At 41.1% G+C, this 17,789-nt stretch overlaps 3 protein-coding genes across 4 annotated transcripts; all 3 read left to right on the top strand.

The window, feature by feature from the left end:
• The first annotated feature begins 449 nt into the window (after positions 1 to 449).
• On the top strand, positions 450 to 4,701 carry gdf9 (growth differentiation factor 9). Its single transcript, XM_085171524.1, has 2 exons — positions 450 to 1,255; positions 2,759 to 4,701. The coding sequence occupies exons 1-2, from the start codon at positions 880 to 882 to the stop codon at positions 3,697 to 3,699; spliced, it is 1,317 nt and encodes a 438-aa protein (XP_085027650.1). The 5' UTR covers positions 450 to 879; the 3' UTR covers positions 3,700 to 4,701.
• A 734-nt stretch (positions 4,702 to 5,435) lies between these two features.
• On the top strand, positions 5,436 to 7,010 carry uqcrq (ubiquinol-cytochrome c reductase, complex III subunit VII). 2 transcript variants are annotated; one of them, XM_085171583.1, is made up of 3 exons: positions 5,436 to 5,565; positions 6,210 to 6,381; positions 6,830 to 7,010. In XM_085171583.1, exons 2-3 carry the CDS (start codon positions 6,228 to 6,230, stop codon positions 6,922 to 6,924), a joined length of 249 nt encoding a protein of 82 aa, XP_085027709.1. In that variant the 5' UTR covers positions 5,436 to 5,565; positions 6,210 to 6,227; the 3' UTR covers positions 6,925 to 7,010. The 2 variants fall into 2 exon arrangements, with proteins under 2 accessions (XP_085027709.1, XP_085027716.1); XM_085171590.1 differs by lacking the exon at positions 5,436 to 5,565 and adding an exon at positions 5,748 to 5,902.
• A 1,619-nt stretch (positions 7,011 to 8,629) lies between these two features.
• Positions 8,630 to 16,958, top strand: hspa4b (heat shock protein family A (Hsp70) member 4b). The gene is made up of 19 exons (XM_085171432.1): positions 8,630 to 8,946; positions 9,530 to 9,587; positions 9,810 to 9,950; positions 10,221 to 10,343; positions 11,154 to 11,253; positions 11,645 to 11,778; positions 11,868 to 12,112; positions 12,195 to 12,271; positions 12,369 to 12,520; positions 12,674 to 12,780; positions 12,894 to 13,027; positions 14,241 to 14,425; positions 14,517 to 14,618; positions 14,785 to 14,940; positions 15,032 to 15,157; positions 15,264 to 15,371; positions 15,473 to 15,592; positions 16,145 to 16,306; positions 16,397 to 16,958. The coding sequence occupies exons 1-19, from the start codon at positions 8,840 to 8,842 to the stop codon at positions 16,601 to 16,603; spliced, it is 2,544 nt and encodes an 847-aa protein (XP_085027558.1). The 5' UTR covers positions 8,630 to 8,839; the 3' UTR covers positions 16,604 to 16,958.
• The last annotated feature ends 831 nt before the right edge of the window (positions 16,959 to 17,789 follow it).

Below are 17,789 nucleotides of genomic sequence, written 5' to 3'. Positions count from 1 at the left end.
TATATAAAATAAATCTATGTTATAAAATGAGGTAAATAAAAATGTTGAAACAAGCATTTAAACAAACAAGAAACGCATCAGAAACACATAAACAATAAAATGATAAATGATGCAGCAGATATAGCTGCACAGTGGTATTTCTATTATTAGGTGGAAGCACTAACAAGGCGTATTTATATATGTTTTCTTTTCCTTTCCTAAGATTTTGAGGTAGGCTATTCCAAAGTTTGGCAGCAAAAATTGGGAGAGCTGCGCCCCCAGTTTTTCTCCGCGAGTACTACTGGATAACTAAAAATTAAGCAGCATAGGATCTAAAACTTACAAAATTACAGAAATATAAAAAGGCAAGAGACCATTTCAGATTTTATATGCAGGTAAAAGTAAATAATTTAAATAACAATTTAAATAATTTCTGAGATACTGGTAGACAGTGTAGCTCTGCTAAAATTCACCTACCTTAGGATTAAATGTATTTAAATTTGCTAAAATGTGTTTCAGATCTGTTTAGAGGGCTCGGTTTCCCACTTTAAATGTTAAAATGTGTAGTCTGACCTGGTTTTTACAATAACCGGAAACGTACTTCAATACCAGAAGTTAAAGGTTCACAGTTTAATCAGAGCTGGTGCTTTACAAAACACAGTCCTCTCACTTGTGCTACATATAAAACAAGCTCGCTGCAGTTCTGATTCTTATTTTTCACACGACCAAGCCACAGGGGCTCCTGCAGCAGCTTTCTTTTACGTGACAAAGTAATATGAGTGATGGAGCTGATTGCCCACACCTGCGCGTGTTGATCAGCGGCAGCACGTGTTCGCTCCTGTTGACCTCGAGCTCTCCACAGAGAGTCCCGATAGGTTTTGACCGGTTTCGTTGTTTATAATGGAAAAACAAATGCTGATGTCAGCTGCCCTTCGTCGTTTTCGCACTGTCGCTCTGCTGCTGCTCGTCACCTGCAGCTTCCCGCTGGTTGCGCCCTCCAGGCCTGCCACTAACGCGCCGCACACACTGACCGACTTCACCTACCAGTACGACAGCATCTTCTCCCCGCTGCTGAAAGCTCTGTCGGAGCATGGGGGGTCGAGGTGGAACCACGGTCTGAAGAAAAAGCTCAAACCCGAGCACAGGTACATGAAATATCTGACGGAGGTTTACAAGAAGTCCTCCAGAGTGCAGAGGAGTGTGGACGGGAGCAACATCTACAACACTGTCCGACTGATCAAGCCACAGGATGAGTGCCTGGCACAAAGTAACAAAGGTGAGCAAGTCACACGGACAGGTGACTGCACTGGAGAAAACAAAACAGTCATGCAGCACTGATGCTCCATGGCCATTTAAATAAACGAATAGGCTCCGAAACATCACACACAGCCTTAAAACACCCCAAATGATAGTTTTTAAGGGTCATGTGCTTAAGATTATAGAGTTTCAGTGATTTGGAGATATAGGTCACTTTTTCAAAGATGAGGTAAAGCAAAGCGAGATTACCAGAGCTTCCTGGATCTCAGAAGAACCTCAAGCCCCAGATGCACCCTAGGATAAGTATCTCAGTTTATATTTGGTAACATAAATAAAGTTTTTGAGTCAAATGTCCCAACAAACTGACTCAACACAGAACAAAAAGTGGTTCATTTAATGGTATTACAATGTTGTGACTGTCTCATGTTTCACCTTACCTAGACATTAACCATACCTTATACTACATCTCATCATCTTACACTGACCTGACCCACTTCTCTCTGCTGTACCAGGGGCAGACTGAGATCATACGTAAATAATTCCAGTCCACCATGTACATGCAATACACTAACCACTGATTTTACAGGTTGTGCGTTGATGTTAGTTATAAATGAATAACTTTATTCATATTATAACATTAAGAGAGGCAACCTGGGACTGCCAACAATCCTAAATACTGAATTTCAAGGTAATGCTATGGCTTTTGGGGCACCTGGATAAATCATTAGGCTGCATGTATGGTGAGTGTTTGTTTGATCTGGTTCATAACTGGGATGTTTTTTGCAGCATTTAGCTGCCTTTTCTTTCTCATTTTTATTCCCTCCCTCTCTGCCTATATTTCTTCCCCAGATCATCCATTTTGCTCTGCGCTTTTTTGTTATTAGGCAGAGCAGCAGGTAGATGTTCGCTGCCAAGAGATGCACGTACATTTGCACACACCCTTGCTCAACTAGGTGCGCTGTTTGCACTGTTGACACACAAACTCACTAGGCCAGTGTGGTGAAGTTGGTCATACCTGCTCTGGGGATTGTGTTGCTTGCTATCTTTTTTGCAGACAGGGGACAGATATATTATTTATAGCTTCTAATATACAACACATAATATCTTAAACGGTCCAAACCACATGTATGGTTTCACAGATATTAGCTTGAGGTCTTTTTTTTTTTTTTTTTTTTAGTCATTCAACTTTAGTGTGATAATACTTGGGTATGCTACAATATACCAATATTTCTTATTCTATATATTTTTAAAAGTGTGCAAAAGTTGTTGTTTTTTTTTATACAAAAAGTGTGCGTTTTTAGGGGTTTTTGTTTGTATGTAACTGATTATGGAAACACATTATTGTCACTAATCCTGCATTTTTAACTTCCCTTAAAAGTAAAATGTCATTGGTGGAATTGGCTACATGTATAAGTTGTGCATGTTTATTCAACCTAATTAAAATTTGGTGTAATCTTGAGCACGTCTGCATCATGACATGATGGTGACTTTCTGCCCTTTGTGTTCTTGTGTTCTTCCACAGAGAGTTTTATGCAGGATTTATCCTACAGCCTCCATCAAGTGAGAAGAAAAGAGCAACTTCTGAACTCGGCCCTGCTGTACAGTTTGGACCATGAAAGTTCAGCACCTGTCAGCTCTCTGTGTTACATCACTATTGAGGAGTATGAGCGGTCGAATCAGTGCCCGCTCTGTCCAGGGGTCCAACGTGCAGTGAACTTTTCAGCCAGCACAGGCAGGAGGAGCTGGAGAAACTGGGTGGAGGTTGACATCACTTCATTTTTTCTGCCTCTCCTAAAGTTTCCAAAAAAGAACATACACTTGCTTGTCAACATCACCTGCCCAGAGGAACAAAGAGCCAAGGGCAATGGTTGCAAAGGTCCCCTGGAGATCACCTTGAGGTCCCCTCCTCTACTTCTTTACCTCAATGACACCAGTAAAATCGCCCACCAGAGGTCACTAGAGAGTGCTAAAGCAAGTAAAAGGCCATCTGTGGCCTTTAATAATTTTCAGAAGGAGGGGGCTTTAAAACCAGAACGCAGGCGTGGGCGCAAGAGGAGATGGAAGAGGGAATCTCCAAAGAGCAAACGAGATGATACAAGGTTGGACATCCAGCTGCCTGAGCTTCTCTCAAGTTCCGAATTCCCAACACGTGACTGCGCCTTGTATGATTTCAGGGTGCGCTTCAGTCAGCTCAAACTGGACCACTGGATTGTGTTTCCTCCTAAGTACAATCCCAGGTACTGCAGGGGAATCTGCCCGAGGATCACGGGCTTCATCTACGGGTCACCCGTCCACACCATGGTGCAAAACCTCATCTATGAGAAGCTTGACTCCTCTGTTCCCAGGCCCTCGTGTGTCCCCTCCCACTACAGCCCCCTCAGTGTCATGATCTTTGAAGAGGACGGCTCTTACGTCTACAAGGAGTTTGAAGACATGGTCGCCACCAGGTGTACATGTCGCTAAGCCAGCAACCAACATGCCTTTCTGTTTTTCAGGCTGATCAGAATGTCAACAAAACCCTCATCAGCAGTCATCACACAGGTGGACTGTTTCGAAGCATCAAATATTCTGACCAGGCTCGGTGATTTCATGAATTTATAAAATCGTTGTGCATGAAAGAAGTTTGGTCTGGAGCAGGTGTGTTTACTTAAAGTATTTTATCATGTAAAAGTGTGGCATTTATTTCGGTTTTGTTAAGGCAGAAAAGGTGCAGATGAATCCTGATCTTCAGCTGTTAGAAATGTTGTAATGAATCTAACACACTTGAAGATAAAAATGTGTGATGTATGATTTATTTTAAGTTTGCTTGTTTTTGTTAATTTATTCTGGGTGGGTTGTCTGTCATTATTCTTTAATTTAACACAATTTGCCAAATTTTAAGTAGCCCTGTTCTGGACAAAAAGAAAAAGCAGTCACAAACGCTTCCCAAACCTTTTACATATCGTTTTATTCATGGGGATTACAGACGTCTGTCTGCATAATGTCCAGAATGAAAGTTGTCGAGGTTTCAGTGTGTATTTATTACTTCTGGTCACTGAGTGACTGCATACGTGTGAACTGACTGCATGCTTATATATTTGTACTGGTTGAATGAGACTAAATGCATGTCATGTCTATTTATGCAAACTGAATGAATTCACTGTGTGTCTGTGCTCAGCTTAGGAATATTCGAAAGAATGAAATTATGTAGGCAAAAGTTGAAAAAAATTAAAAATAACATGCATAAACCTTGTCTTTGTCTAAATGGAATTATGTGAAAAGCTATGAGCCACTAAAGAAAAGAGCGTTTTACTGTTGGAATAGTGTTTTCTTTGTACAATGCCAAATACAGATGAGTGGTGCTGAAATTGAGGAAATCTTCTGAAAAAGAAAAGTTTTATGGCCAGATGAGACAAAGATTGAGCTATCTGGCCACAGAGATGAGAGGTGTCTTTCTTCATCACCTTAAATCAAAGTTAGACAGTATGAACTTAGATCTAATTGGATGTTCCAACAGGACAATGATGCCAAGCATACATCACAAGTGGTTTTGGAATAAATAAAGCAGACTAATATTACACTTTTGTAATGGTCTTGCCAAAACGCCGGCCTCAACCCTTGTGAAAAATTGTGGACTATGTTTAAATGCCCAGTCATTGCCTTGAAAGTAATCAATTTAAATGAACTACCAACTGTGCCGTGAAAAGTGGTCATCCAGCCAAAAATATGCCTCAAGCTTACTTATGGCGACCAAAGTTTCTGGTTGAAGTGCAACACGTTAAGAGACATTTAGCTAAATATTAGTGGGAGTGTATATATTCATATTTAAGCCTGTATACAGATGTACACTAAAGAAAATCCAACACAAATTCAATTCTGCACCCAATTCTTGTTTTTTTTTAAGTGATTAAAGATCTATGATGCACAATCATTCCACCCTAGATCATTGAATAAAAATTAACATGACATCCATGCCCACGATGAGTGTATGGGAACTTTCGACCACAACTTTACTTGTTTTGCTTCAAGTCCTAACTGAGGAAAAAAAACCTTTAGAGCTTAGTCGATTAATATTGGCACCTTCTGAGTGTGATTTGCTGTGGCAGCTAGGATCTGCGGCCTAAACTAGATGATGCCCATAATCAAATATTGGAATATCTGAAAACACACGAGCACAGTATTAATAGACCTGCAACTAGAAAAAACACATTTTCCTCACTCAGATCATGGCTTGCCGTTTAAACCCCAGCCCGTCAGGCGGCAGTAATGCCCTCGGCGTGAGCTGACGCCTGAATAACAAAGGTCGACGAACACCGGAAGTGTTCAGAAACACCGTGGACAAGCAAAGCAGTGAGTCTCAATGTCATTATTTCAACTGCAAAGTTTTTCTTGAATTTTTCCGTAATACCAAAACGTGACATGTCAGTAAATTTTATAGCGAAACTGAACTAGTGTGACGCTATTGCGATTCAAATACCACGCTTTCGTGCAAGCTCAAGGTCTGTTTCTACCTCAGGAGCTAGCCTGTTTGAGCTAACAGACGAGCTAACGTCTAGCGCGGCTAACCTTAGCTCGTTTGGGATTTTAATGTTGTCTTCTTTGAGACAGGCTACGGATCAATAATCTGGCACCCTTTTGGGGGTTCTGTGTTAGTGACTATTACAGGAAGTCTTTAAGACAAGGGCAGGTGATTGTTTATGTAATACTGTTACATAAAACCGCTTTATAAAGCTGACTTGTGAACCTCATTACATAAGCTAACGTTTAAATGACGACTTTACGTTAAAGTTAATACGACACGTATGTATTGCCCTTTATGTATATTCAAAATCCAGTAACCCCAATAACCCCCTTTCCAATGACAGGCTGGTTTCTGAGGAGAGCATTAGATATATTATCCAGCTATTGGGTTAAAAATATTTGCTTTAAATCCAGTTCACAGAAACACTTAAGCACTGATGACTGTGATTGTATGCGTCTTGCTGTCTTTTCAGCCCAGCTCTCCAGTAAACATGGGACGCCACTTTGGAAACTTGGCCAAGGTCAGGCATATAATCACATACAGTCTGTCCCCTTTTGAGCAGAGGGCTTTCCCCAACTACTTCTCCAAGGGAATCCCAAATGTGTGGAGGAGGGTCACGTCGTCTTTCTTCAAAGTTGCACCCCGTGAGTGTTTTTCTTTGACACTATGTTAGGATTCTGGTATACCAGCTCATTATGTCAATATCAGTAAATTCTTATAATTAAATAAGAGCATATGTGGCATGCTTGGCCTGTTTGTTTCAGCTTTCAGCCGTTCATATTTTCCTAGTTAAACTTCACCTGGAATCTGGAAGTTGGGTTCTGAGCTAAAAACGCTTGTATTTTAAGCTATAAAAATACAAGCGACCTGTTAAATTAATTGATTATAAGTTTGACCATAACAGTATTTGTGCTAATATAATAGAAGTGTTTTAGTCGTGTCATGTGTGAAGCATGAGTGAAGATTTGAAGAGAACGGAGTGAACAGACAATATGATTTTTAAGGATTTACTAAAGACACTTATTTCACAGTAAGGTGCATGAAGTGTCAGATCGCTAATGCTAATGTGTTTTGTCATCATCCTTTTTGCAGCAATGGTCCTTATGTATCTGACCTACAGCTGGGGCAACAGCGTCCATCAGCAGGGCAAGAGGAAGAATTCAGCCGACTACGAGAACGATCAATGAACACGCACCGCCTTTCTAAACTGCCCTCTGTTTATAATTCCAAGTCTGTATGTCTAACCAATAAAAAGTGAAAATATTTATGTGAATCAGTTTTGATTGACTGTTGGTTCACTTTAATTCCTAACATTGAATGACAAAATAAAAAATAGTTAAGTTAGAGTGTGACATTTCGAGGATAAGTGTGGTACTCTCACAAATGACGTTTGGTGATGTTCTGGCCAATCATCTGATGCCTGTGCACACCAGTTTGTCATGTTTTTACTTAGAATGTGGTGGATGTTGTGATAGGGTTGCAGTTTTACATGTTCTAATACATATTTTTGCATTAAAAAAATCAGTGCACAGAAAAAAAAAATGTGGTTAAATGTTGGAATCTGTGTTTGAGCGAGTTTGAACAGTTTGATGGGATTATTTGCTATTTTTGATCCCATGAGAATAATACTGATGAGACAGAAATGGTTCAACTGCAGAAGTTAATACTAGTCAGTCATAAAAGCAGTGCTGAGGAATGGATATATAAGACATATAAATGTATTTATTTTCAAGCTCAGTGTTTCTGGAATCATCCCCACGCTTTGAGTCCGAGGGGTAGAGGCAGTGCCACAGCTGTCTTTTTGCACGACAGTGAACTTTATATACTGTATTCCTTCCCTGTGTTAGTTGAATCTCCAGATTCATGAGTGTCTAATAAAAGTAGGCTGATTGACTTTGTGATGTTGTAGAATACAGTGTCCTGCTGACCACAGTCACTGGTGAGTGCTGTTGCCATGGCAGGATCTGCAACAGCGTAGGTGGGTGCTATGTGTCAAAGTAAAAGCAGAACATTCTGTTGTAACAACATGATTTTGCATCACCTGATGCTGATTTGCTGATGTGACTGCTTGATATGTTTAGCTGGTGAGAGTTGCCAGAAACATAATCAGAAGTCTTAACAGCCAGACAATTTTATTACAGCTGATTTGAAGTAGTTGTGATACTTAAGAAAATACCAACCTCCAAATGGTTGACACTACAGCTACCAGAAGTCAGACAGCGATGATACAGACTCTAGTGAGATACTGGGATGTGCAACAGGTTAGGGTGATTATGGATAGAGATGGGCATGTACTAATCAGTGACCAGGGTGTGCTAAGAAGGTGGAAGGAGTACTTTGAGGACCTGATGAATGTATAAAATGAGAGAGAGAGGAAGATGTAAACCAGGAAGTGCAGAGGATTAGCTGGAGGAAATGATGGCAGCTATAAAAAGAATGAGGAGTGGAAAGGCAGTTGGTTTAGATGACATACCTGTGGAGGTATGCAGAGCTCAGCTGAGTTTTTAACCAGATAGTTTAACACAGTCCTGGAGAGTGAAAGGATTCCTGAGGGATAGAGAAGAGAAGAAACAAGTGTGACAGACCGAGTGGTAGTAAATATACAGCGATAAAGATGATGACCCATACCATGAAGATATGAGAAAGAGTTGGTGGATGGATATGGAGCTTCCACCTAGGAGGAAAAGAGAAAGGCCACAAAAAAGATTCATGGGTGTACCAAAAGAGGACATGCAGAGGGTTGGTGTGACAGAAGAGGATGCTATGAACGGTGATGAACATGATCCGCTTTTGCGACCCCCAAAGGAAAAAAAAAAAGACCTGCTGATGCGATACCGGGTCTGAGCTGTAGGTGGCGCATGACATCTCTCTGGTCCCCGCAGTCGGATGCTATTGGTCAGTGCACAGACAGAAAATTCCTGAACGCTGTCACGCATCTGCCGGCGTACCGCATGCTGCTGCTCAGCTTCATGGAACAAGAAGAACAAGGGTGTATCACCGTCCGCTGACTGAGAGCTTCTGTAGCCACCGTTGTCACTTTGAGCACCGAACTGTATTTTTGTTCCTCCTTGTAACTCCACACTACCAAGTTAACTAGCGATAATGTCAGTTGTAGGCTTTGACGTCGGGTTTTTGAACTGCTATGTAGCAGTAGCCCGAGCCGGAGGGATTGAAACTGTCGCCAATGAATACAGCGATCGATGTACACCGTAAGTACGACTAGTCACATCATTGAGGATGCTTTGCAATCTATCGTCTGCGTTGATAACGCCTACAGAATGTGAATGAATGTACTTTTCTATATCCTAATATTGAGTGAAGCTAACATTGCTAGCTAGTTAGCATGCTAACAGATTTCACAACAGGAAACAGCATGTGAGTGCTAAAGCTAATGCTAGCAAGCCGGAACGAAATTGTTTGAGAAAAGAAACCCTGGGATAACTTAATTTTAATTTATTGTTTCTTTTGGGGTTTGAATATATTAATACCATCAAAAAATCATTTAAAGGTCGTTAAGTGACCTAACTAGTCAGGTGATGGATGTTTTACTGCAGGCTGACGGGAGGAGGCCGGAACCAGGCTGTCAAAACCACATTATCAGCCTATTGTGCTTCATTTTTAACGCTCTCGGTCCACAGAAAAACCACATAAAGGACCATAGAATTGTGATTTCAGAATCTTAAAAAATACACGTGAAAAGGTTAATATTATATCGCCAGTTGGTGAACTAACTGCACCATTGTGAAGTAATTGTTGTAGATGAGAGAGGTGAATTGTGTTTTCTGTTTTTAGAGCATGTGTTTCTTTTGGACCCCGGAATCGATCAATTGGTGCAGCTGCAAAAAGCCAGGTATGTTTTCAGGAGAAGCTGAGGGGTGCTGGGTACAGGTTTTGCTCAGGAGACCGGGGTGGGGGTCGCTTCATCACACAGTGCACAGAGAATGAACAACTCTCTACACAGAAACTGCACCAACACAAATCAATTTGCCAAGTCATAAATTGACAGTTTGCGCAGTTAGTATTTGTGCGTCAATTAAACAGAGTTGTTTCTTTTCTTTCTCTCATTAAACAGGTTGTCACAAACTGCAAGAACACAGTCCAAGGGTTCAAGAAGTTTCATGGCAGGGCATTTTCAGATCCATATGTGCAGTCCCTCAAAGAAAACATGGTCTACGATATTGCACAAATGCCCACGGGAACAACAGGCATCAAGGTAAGAGAAGAAGCGGGAACATTTGCATTATAGTTAAAATTTTGGTATTCTTTTTCCAGACCTGACTTTACAGTAAACTTGGTCTAACGGTCTAGCGGCTGATAATGGGTTTGTTTTTCTTTGAGGATCTAATCGAAAACCTCTGAGAACCTTTTGCTGCTCTGTGTCACTAACTGGAATATTTTTTAAAAAGCTGCTGATATACAAAACACTCATTTTGAGCTGACACGTAATAAACTTCCATGTCTGTCAATTGGATTTTTGTTAAAGGTGATGTACATGGAGGAGGAAAAGGTATTCAGCATTGAACAGGTCACCGCCATGCTTCTCACCAAGCTCAAGGAGACAGCAGAGAACGCCCTGAAGAAACCCGTGGCTGACTGCGTTGTGTCTGTAAGTATGCTGTCATAACAAGTCCATGCCTCACACACACATGCATTTGTCATGTTACCTGATCAGACTTGTCCTGAATCTGTCTTTCATTAAGTAGGTTAACACAATAACACACAAGCTCTGAGAGAATGGCATACAACAGAGAGTCTATGTTGTACATAGTTTGGTTTCACTAAATCCAGTCTTAATTCTTGAATCATCCATATTCTATCAGAAACCCATGACCTTTGATTGTGCATCAGACTTATTCTAGAATTAATAATTAAACTCACGTCCAAGAACTTCTGTTAGTTACAGTAGTGATTCTTCTGCTCTGGAGATCTGCTGCACTCTAAACCAGAACTTGCAGCAGGCAGACACGTGAGTCATGTTCCATTATGCTTAACTCTTCCAAGCAGCAGGGCAGAGGACAGCTGACTGGAGTTGGATGAGAGATTCATTTTTGAGACAGCTGCTTATAAGTTGTTGTTTTTTTTAATTGCTCAGAGTTCTTTTCAAATTGGCAGTGAAAGTTTATTTCTCAGCAATCATACACAAGCATTTCCTTCCGTTTGTCAACCTTCAAAACAATAAAAACCTGTTGCAAATACTAAAGATGCGTGTGACATTCAGTCTGTGACTTTGCTGTAATTCAGACACAGATATATTGTGTTGCTTAACATGAGAGCATAGTCGTGTGACCAAATTATCTACTGTTTATCAGCTGAGAAAGATCAGAATCACATCATCCAGCTTATAGTGTGTGCCACCTTGCGGGCTGATTAACCAGACTAATTGACTAATCAATGGACTCCCTTCTGTTCTAACCAGGTTCCTTGCTACTACACTGATGCTGAGAGGAGATCTGTAGTAGATGCTGCTCAGATTGCTGGACTCAACTGCTTGAGGCTGATGAATGAGACAACTGCAGGTCTGTACCAGGGCTTTTAGGCAAGGAAGTGCATCTTACTAATCAACTCTGATCTGACAGTAATTGAGACCTATTATGCTCTTGATCATTTTCTGTCATATTCAAAGTGGTGGATGCTCAAATCAGTCGAATGCTCTACATACTCAAATTTCAAACAGTTTTTTTTCTTAAAAGGAGATATCATAATATGATCATATCAGGCACTAAAAGGGCTACATTACTGCCCAGTATAAATAAAATAGTTAATTATAAGATGAGGATTATTTTGAGCTTTGAGTCATACAAAGCCACTCTAGCTTGGTGTTGTTTCTAAGCATACTAGCTTCTATCTTCTAACTAGTTAATAAGGTACACCTAAAAATTCTAATTGACTTGATTATTGTCCTTGCAGTTGCCTTGGCTTATGGAATCTACAAACAGGATCTGCCTGCTCCTGAGGAGAAGGCCAGGAATGTGGTGTTTGTGGACCTGGGCCATTCTGGATACCAGACATCTGTGTGTGCCTTTAATAAAGGCAAACTCAAGGTGTGTAGACATCCCAGCGCACTGCACACAGTTTATCAGTCTACAACTGAGTTTGTGTGATAACCATAACTCTTTACCCTGCCGCTCAGGTTCTTGCCACAGCATGTGACCCGCTGTTGGGAGGAAAGGATTTTGACGAGATGGTCGTTAAACATTTCTGCGAGGAATTTGGCAAAAAGTACAAGCTTGATGTGAAGTCAAAGCCCCGGGCTCTGGTCAGGCTCTACCAGGAGTGTGAAAAACTTAAGAAACTGATGAGCGCTAACTCCTCTGACCTGCCACTCAACATCGAGTGCTTCATGAATGACATCGATGTCACTGGAAAAATGAACAGGTAGTTTGACAAGAAAGTAATTTTTTGCTGATTGTTGATATCTACTTTGCATCTAACGGCATGTTCCTCTTTTCTTTTGCAGGACTCAGTTTGAAGAGATGTGTGCTGACATTTTGGCCCGAGTAGAACCCCCTCTGCAGAGTCTGTTGGAACAGGCCAGTAAGTTTAATTTAGTTTTTGGCTAATTGAGTTTACAAAAGGAACTCATTAGTTTTTCTTCATGTTTAAGATTAAAACTTTGTTTTTATTTCATAAGAACTGAAGAAAGAAGACATCTATGCGGTTGAGATAGTCGGCGGCGCTTCCAGAATCCCAGCTGTCAAAGAGAGAATCAGCAAATTCTTTGGAAAGGAGTTGAGCACTACACTGAATGCTGATGAAGCTGTGGCCAGAGGATGCGCTCTGCAGGTACACTGCAGTCGGGTTTTATTCTGATGTCTACTGGGAAATAATCAGTTGTTTGCATCTGACGAACTTTAACAAGTGTTGGTGATTGAGAGGGGTTAATATGATATAATGCTACTGCAGCGCTCATTGACACAAGGCCATCTCTCTCCTCAGTGCGCAATCCTGTCTCCGGCCTTCAAAGTCCGTGAATTCTCCATCACAGATGCCGTTCCATATCCCATCTCTTTGAAATGGCATTCTGCTGCAGAGGACGGTGTGAGGTAAAAGAAAAAGACTTCTTTGTTTTTCATTATTATTATTATCGTCATCATTATTTATTTATGCTCACATTTATCTTAGTTATTTAATGTAATCTAATATTCATTTGTTGCAGTGATTGCGAGGTGTTTCCCAAAAACCATGCTGCGCCCTTTTCCAAAGTGCTGACTTTCTACCGGAAAGAGCCTTTCTCTTTGGAGGCTTACTACAGTTCCCCTAATGAGCTGCCTTATCCAGATCCCACTATAGGTAAGAAATGAAACCTTCCTAAAGCTGTGTTACCTACACATCAAGCAGACACACAGCTAGATTAGTACCTATAAGTTTTTATTCCCCCCCCCCCCCCCCCCCCCCCCATAAAGTCCTTAGAAGAATATCTTGGTTGGTGTACCTTTCCTGACTTTCAAATTTACTGCCTGGCCAAACAAATCACACACTAATGTGTAGTTTGACCCCATAAGCTTTGATGATGGTGCTCATTTGCCATCACTTCTTTTCAGTAAGCGTATGCAATGTCTTAGGATTTATATATGTCCAGAATCACATTAATATCTCACCAAGATCTTGTGCTCACAATTGAAGAGGTGGACCACTGTGTATAGTCTTCTCCAGCATACCCAGTTGGTTTAATGTCTGGACCAGTTGGTGTCCCATTAAAACTGATGTCTCGTGATACCTGAATAACTCCTTCACAAATTGAACCATCGATGATGAAGATGAAAAAAAAAATCCTATGATCGAAAAACCTGTTGACTCACTATATCCAGATTATCAGGTGAAGTTTTGGGTGCAGAATGTTGTTGAACCAAGAACTGACCAACTGAAGTAATGCCACATCATCAACACTGCTCTCACAAGCTTGTACTCTACACTGTGGATGATGATTGCATCACTTAATCCACCTTTCTTTGTACCCTGATGTGACCATCACAGTAAATCCTTTACAGACCTCATGATCTTTTTCCGTCGCTCCAGAGTCCAATTTTTATGTTCCTTCTGCCAACTGAAGCATTTTTTATTAGTCTCACTGATAAGAGTTTTTCTTAAGGCTACACAGCTGTTTAGGCCCAATGCTTTGAGTTCCTTGTGCTGGAAATCCTCTTAATTTCACTATTAAACGTGGCCTTTTTGTGTTTTTGTTTGTTTTTTGTTTTTTTTACCAGTTTGATCTCACTAAATTTTAAAATGATCTCCAGTAATCATCTTTTTTTTCTTTCTCTTTGATCAGTTTCTACCTAATACATCACGGTTCACCATTATCATCCCAGGTTTTAATATGTTGCAGTCTCCCTAGGGTTTTTTTTTTTTTTTTAAATAAAAAATGCAGACCTATAACTGACCCTGAGTGATATCTTTTTAATGACTGGGGATATGACCGGCAGCGATTAACAAGCTTCACTGAAGCTATTTTTCCTAGTTAATTTTTTTAATCTTTACTCCTTTTAACCCTTTATTTCCACAGGTCAGTTTATGATCCAGAAAGTTGTCCCCCAGGCATCAGGTGAGAGCTCCAAAGTGAAAGTGAAAGTGCGGGTGAACATTCATGGAATCTTTAGTGTGTCCAGTGCCTCTCTGGTTGAAGTGCAGAAGTCTGATGAGGCAGAGGAACCAATGGAAACAGAACAGGCTGCCGACAAAGATGGAGAGGTAGTTTGGACAAACGGTTCATCACAAAGAGTCATGTGGTACTCATTGTGAGATGCTTCTTCTTAAAGACTTCTTAAATTTCTTCCCACAGCAGAGCAAAATGCAGACAGATCAGGATGAGCAGCCCTCAGCCGAGGGAGATGCTCAGAAAGAAACAGAAGAGAAGACGCCACGAGAGAGTGAAGAGATGGAGGTGAGATGTTTGTGTAGAATCAGTTAAATATTGATAGCCCAGATTAAAGAACCCTGTAATGTTTTCATTCTTATGTTTTATCCTTATGAAGCGAATTCATTAGACTGTGTAAATGTTATAATACTGTGTGTTTATATTTTGTTATACCTTTTCTTTTTTTCCTTAGACTTCCACAGAGGAGAACAAGGGTGAGAAGAAGTCCGATCAGCCTCCACAAGCCAAAAAACCCAAAGTCAAGACAAAAGTTCTGGAGCTTCCAATTGAAAACAACCCACAGTGGCAGCTAGCAAACGACATGCTCAATCTTTTTGTAGAAAATGAGGTACCTATATTTTCACCCATCTCTCACACTGACACGACACAATCCAGTCATCTCGCCTGGGAGTAAGAATGGCTGTGTTTGTTCTCCTCAGGGCAAGATGATCATGCAGGATAAGCTGGAGAAGGAGAGGAACGACGCTAAGAATAATGTAGAAGAGTACGTGTACGAAATGAGGGACAAACTGCACGGCATGCTGGAGAAGTTCGTCAGCGAATCTGTGAGTGAAGAGCATCATCTCATTCATCGTTTAAGATAAGCCGTGATGTAATTAGCAGCAGATTCAACGTCCCTCGACATAATGTGAAATCATTCTAATTCTTTAGGACCGAGATGTTTTGTCCTTAAAGCTGGAGGATACTGAAAACTGGCTGTATGAAGATGGAGAGGACCAACCCAAACAGGTGTACATTGACAAACTGGCAGAGTTGAAGGTGATTATTGCGCTGATTTCTTTTTTATTTCTTTATGTTTCTTGTCTTAGTCGATCACATATTGATTTCTCTAACTGATGTGTTTATGGTGTGCTCTGCAGAAACTCGGTCAGCCGATTCAGGACAGGTATGCAGAGTCTGAAGAGAGACCTAAAGCTTTTGATGAGCTGGGAAAACAAATCCAGCAGTACATGAAATTTATCGAAGCCTACAAAATGAAGGTAACTACTATTAACTACAGTATTAAGAAATGTATTTGTTTTTAAATATGTTTACACGGTATTGTTTAAAAGACATGAGTGTAGGAGCCATATGAGTTGTTCCTTTTTGATTATGTGGGTTGGTTTAAATGGACTCACTGTATTGGTGCACGGGTGTGGGGCATGTCTCATGGGTGTGGTAGATGTTAAATGTGGTTGCACTCACCTGTTCACAGCACCTGATGTTGATGAGCAGAAAGGTAGGGTGAGCATGAGGCAGAACTTTCTGTTGACCGCAGCTTGATCGCAGCTTGAATTATTTTGATGTATTATATCTGTGCATTTGTTTAATAAGTTAATCCCAGGCACTGATTTGTATATGGGACAGTTGCATGTGGAATAAAAGGAGCAAAAGGTACAGAAGTGTATTTTATGGGTTCATTGTTGCGCGTCATCTGTGTCCTCATGTTTAGCCTGTCGCGGCCATAGGTTGGAGGAGCCGCAACAATGAGAACTACTGTTAATAGCTTCTGTTGCCTGCACAGCACATAATATTGTCTGTTTGATTTCCAGGATGAGCAGTATGACCATTTAGATGAGGCAGATGTAAACAAGGTGGACAAACTGAACAACGATGCAATGATCTGGATGAACAGTGCCATGAACCAGCAGAGCAAACAGAGCCTGGCGGTGGATCCATCTGTCAAAGTCAAAGACATTAAAGCAAAAACAAGGGTGAGTTTAAGATTGTAAGCACTGGGAATATTAGACTGTAGGGTTAGTTCAGTTTTTATTGAATCAACCCATCATTTCATTTTTCCACAGGAGCTTTTCGGTGCTTGTAACCCGATCGTGACCAAGCCCAAACCCAAAGTGGAGCTTCCCAAAGAGGAGACCCCTGCAGAGCAGAACGGGCCCGTCGACGGCCAGGAGAAACCCCAGGAAGCAGCGGCAGACAAGGGAACGACCGAGGCTGCGGGCAATCCTGCCTCAGAAACTACAGAAAGCAAGCCTGACATGGACCTTGATTAAAGCAGCCCGATGCCTCCTCGAGCAGAGCTGAGCAGGAGCTGATTGTTTTAGATTGAGACGCAGCCTAGCTGTATATCAGAGCCGATGACGTGTTTAAGGAACTGCTCTCTACGGTCAAAAAGCAGGCAGGGTGTTTGGCACACTGAGCCCAGCTCCTGGTGGTATCTCTGTCTGATGACATAGCATGCCCTCTCTCTTTCTGGATGACATAAATCAAAAGCCAGCTGCAATAATTCTGTTCGGCAATGAGCGCTGTACACATGATGGTATTTATTTCTGTTGTGTGCTCTGTAAGTGTTCTGGTCTGTGTCACAATATGGTTTTAATAAAGTTATTGAAAATCACTTGCACCATCACGGGACATGTGCCATCTATCATTCTTCAGAGAATTTTTCAGTGCTAATAGCACGAAGCTACAATGAATGAGAATGAGGAAGAAATGAGGAAGGTGATTTAAGTGACTTTGAATGATGTCGTTAATGCCGGATAGGTCTTTGTATATCACAAAATGCTGATGTGGGATTTTTTTGTTTTCCCCAGTCATCGGGTTTACAGAGACTGGTCCAGTTTTCTGGGGGAAAATGTGCAGTTGATGTCAGAGAAGAATGGCTCAACTGCTTTAAGCTGATGGGAAGGCAAGACTGACAGCCACTTATTACAACAAGAGCATCTCTGAGTGCAGAGCACATGGAACTTTGAAGCAGGTGGGTTATGGCAGCAAAAGACAACACTGGATGGCACTCATGTCTGCTAAGAACAAATCAGAGGCTGCAATTCAAAACTTACCAAAACAGGTCAACAGAAGACTTGAATACCATTACCTGGTCTTGTGAGTCAATTTCTGCTGCAACATTCAGATATCGGTATAAAGAACATGAACGCATCCTGCCTTGTATTGACGGTTCAGGCTGGTGGTGTCTCAGTATAGGGAATATTTTCATAGCACACTTTGGGGCCCTTAGTACGAACTGAGCATTGTTTAAAAATCCCACAATCTACCTGGTTATTGTTGCTGATCATTCCTTTTTGACTGCACTGCACCCATCTTCTGATGGCAGCTTTTTAGCAGGATAACCAAGGCTTAAATCATGTTTGTTGAACATAAGTTCACTGTACTCACATGGCCTTCACAGTCACCAGATCTCAATCCAATAGAGAACCTTTGAGATGTGGTGGATTGGGAGAT

The sequence above is a fragment of the Neolamprologus multifasciatus genome, chromosome 2, assembly GCF_963576455.1.
Source record: "Neolamprologus multifasciatus chromosome 2, fNeoMul1.2, whole genome shotgun sequence".
NCBI classification, from domain to species: domain Eukaryota; kingdom Metazoa; phylum Chordata; class Actinopteri; order Cichliformes; family Cichlidae; genus Neolamprologus; species Neolamprologus multifasciatus.
This window is presented reverse-complemented; position numbering and strand designations above follow the sequence as displayed.

What these genes read in the sequence shown, in the direction of transcription:
- hspa4b (XM_085171432.1), top strand. Translation starts at nt 8,840, where the DNA reads ATGTCAGTTGTAGGCTTTGACGTCGGGTTTTTGAACTGCTATGTAGCA. An exon ending in GCTGCAGAGGACGGTGTGAG is followed by an intron (nt 12,781 to 12,893) that starts GTAAAAGAAAAA and finishes CATTTGTTGCAG; the next exon opens with TGATTGCGAGGTGTTTCCCA. An exon ending in AGAAGTTCGTCAGCGAATCT is followed by an intron (nt 15,158 to 15,263) that starts GTGAGTGAAGAG and finishes CTAATTCTTTAG; the next exon opens with GACCGAGATGTTTTGTCCTT.
- gdf9 (XM_085171524.1), top strand. Translation starts at nt 880, where the DNA reads ATGGAAAAACAAATGCTGATGTCAGCTGCCCTTCGTCGTTTTCGCACT. An exon ending in CCTGGCACAAAGTAACAAAG is followed by an intron (nt 1,256 to 2,758) that starts GTGAGCAAGTCA and finishes GTTCTTCCACAG; the next exon opens with AGAGTTTTATGCAGGATTTA.
- uqcrq (XM_085171583.1), top strand. Translation starts at nt 6,228, where the DNA reads ATGGGACGCCACTTTGGAAACTTGGCCAAGGTCAGGCATATAATCACA. An exon ending in TTTCTTCAAAGTTGCACCCC is followed by an intron (nt 6,382 to 6,829) that starts GTGAGTGTTTTT and finishes TCCTTTTTGCAG; the next exon opens with CAATGGTCCTTATGTATCTG.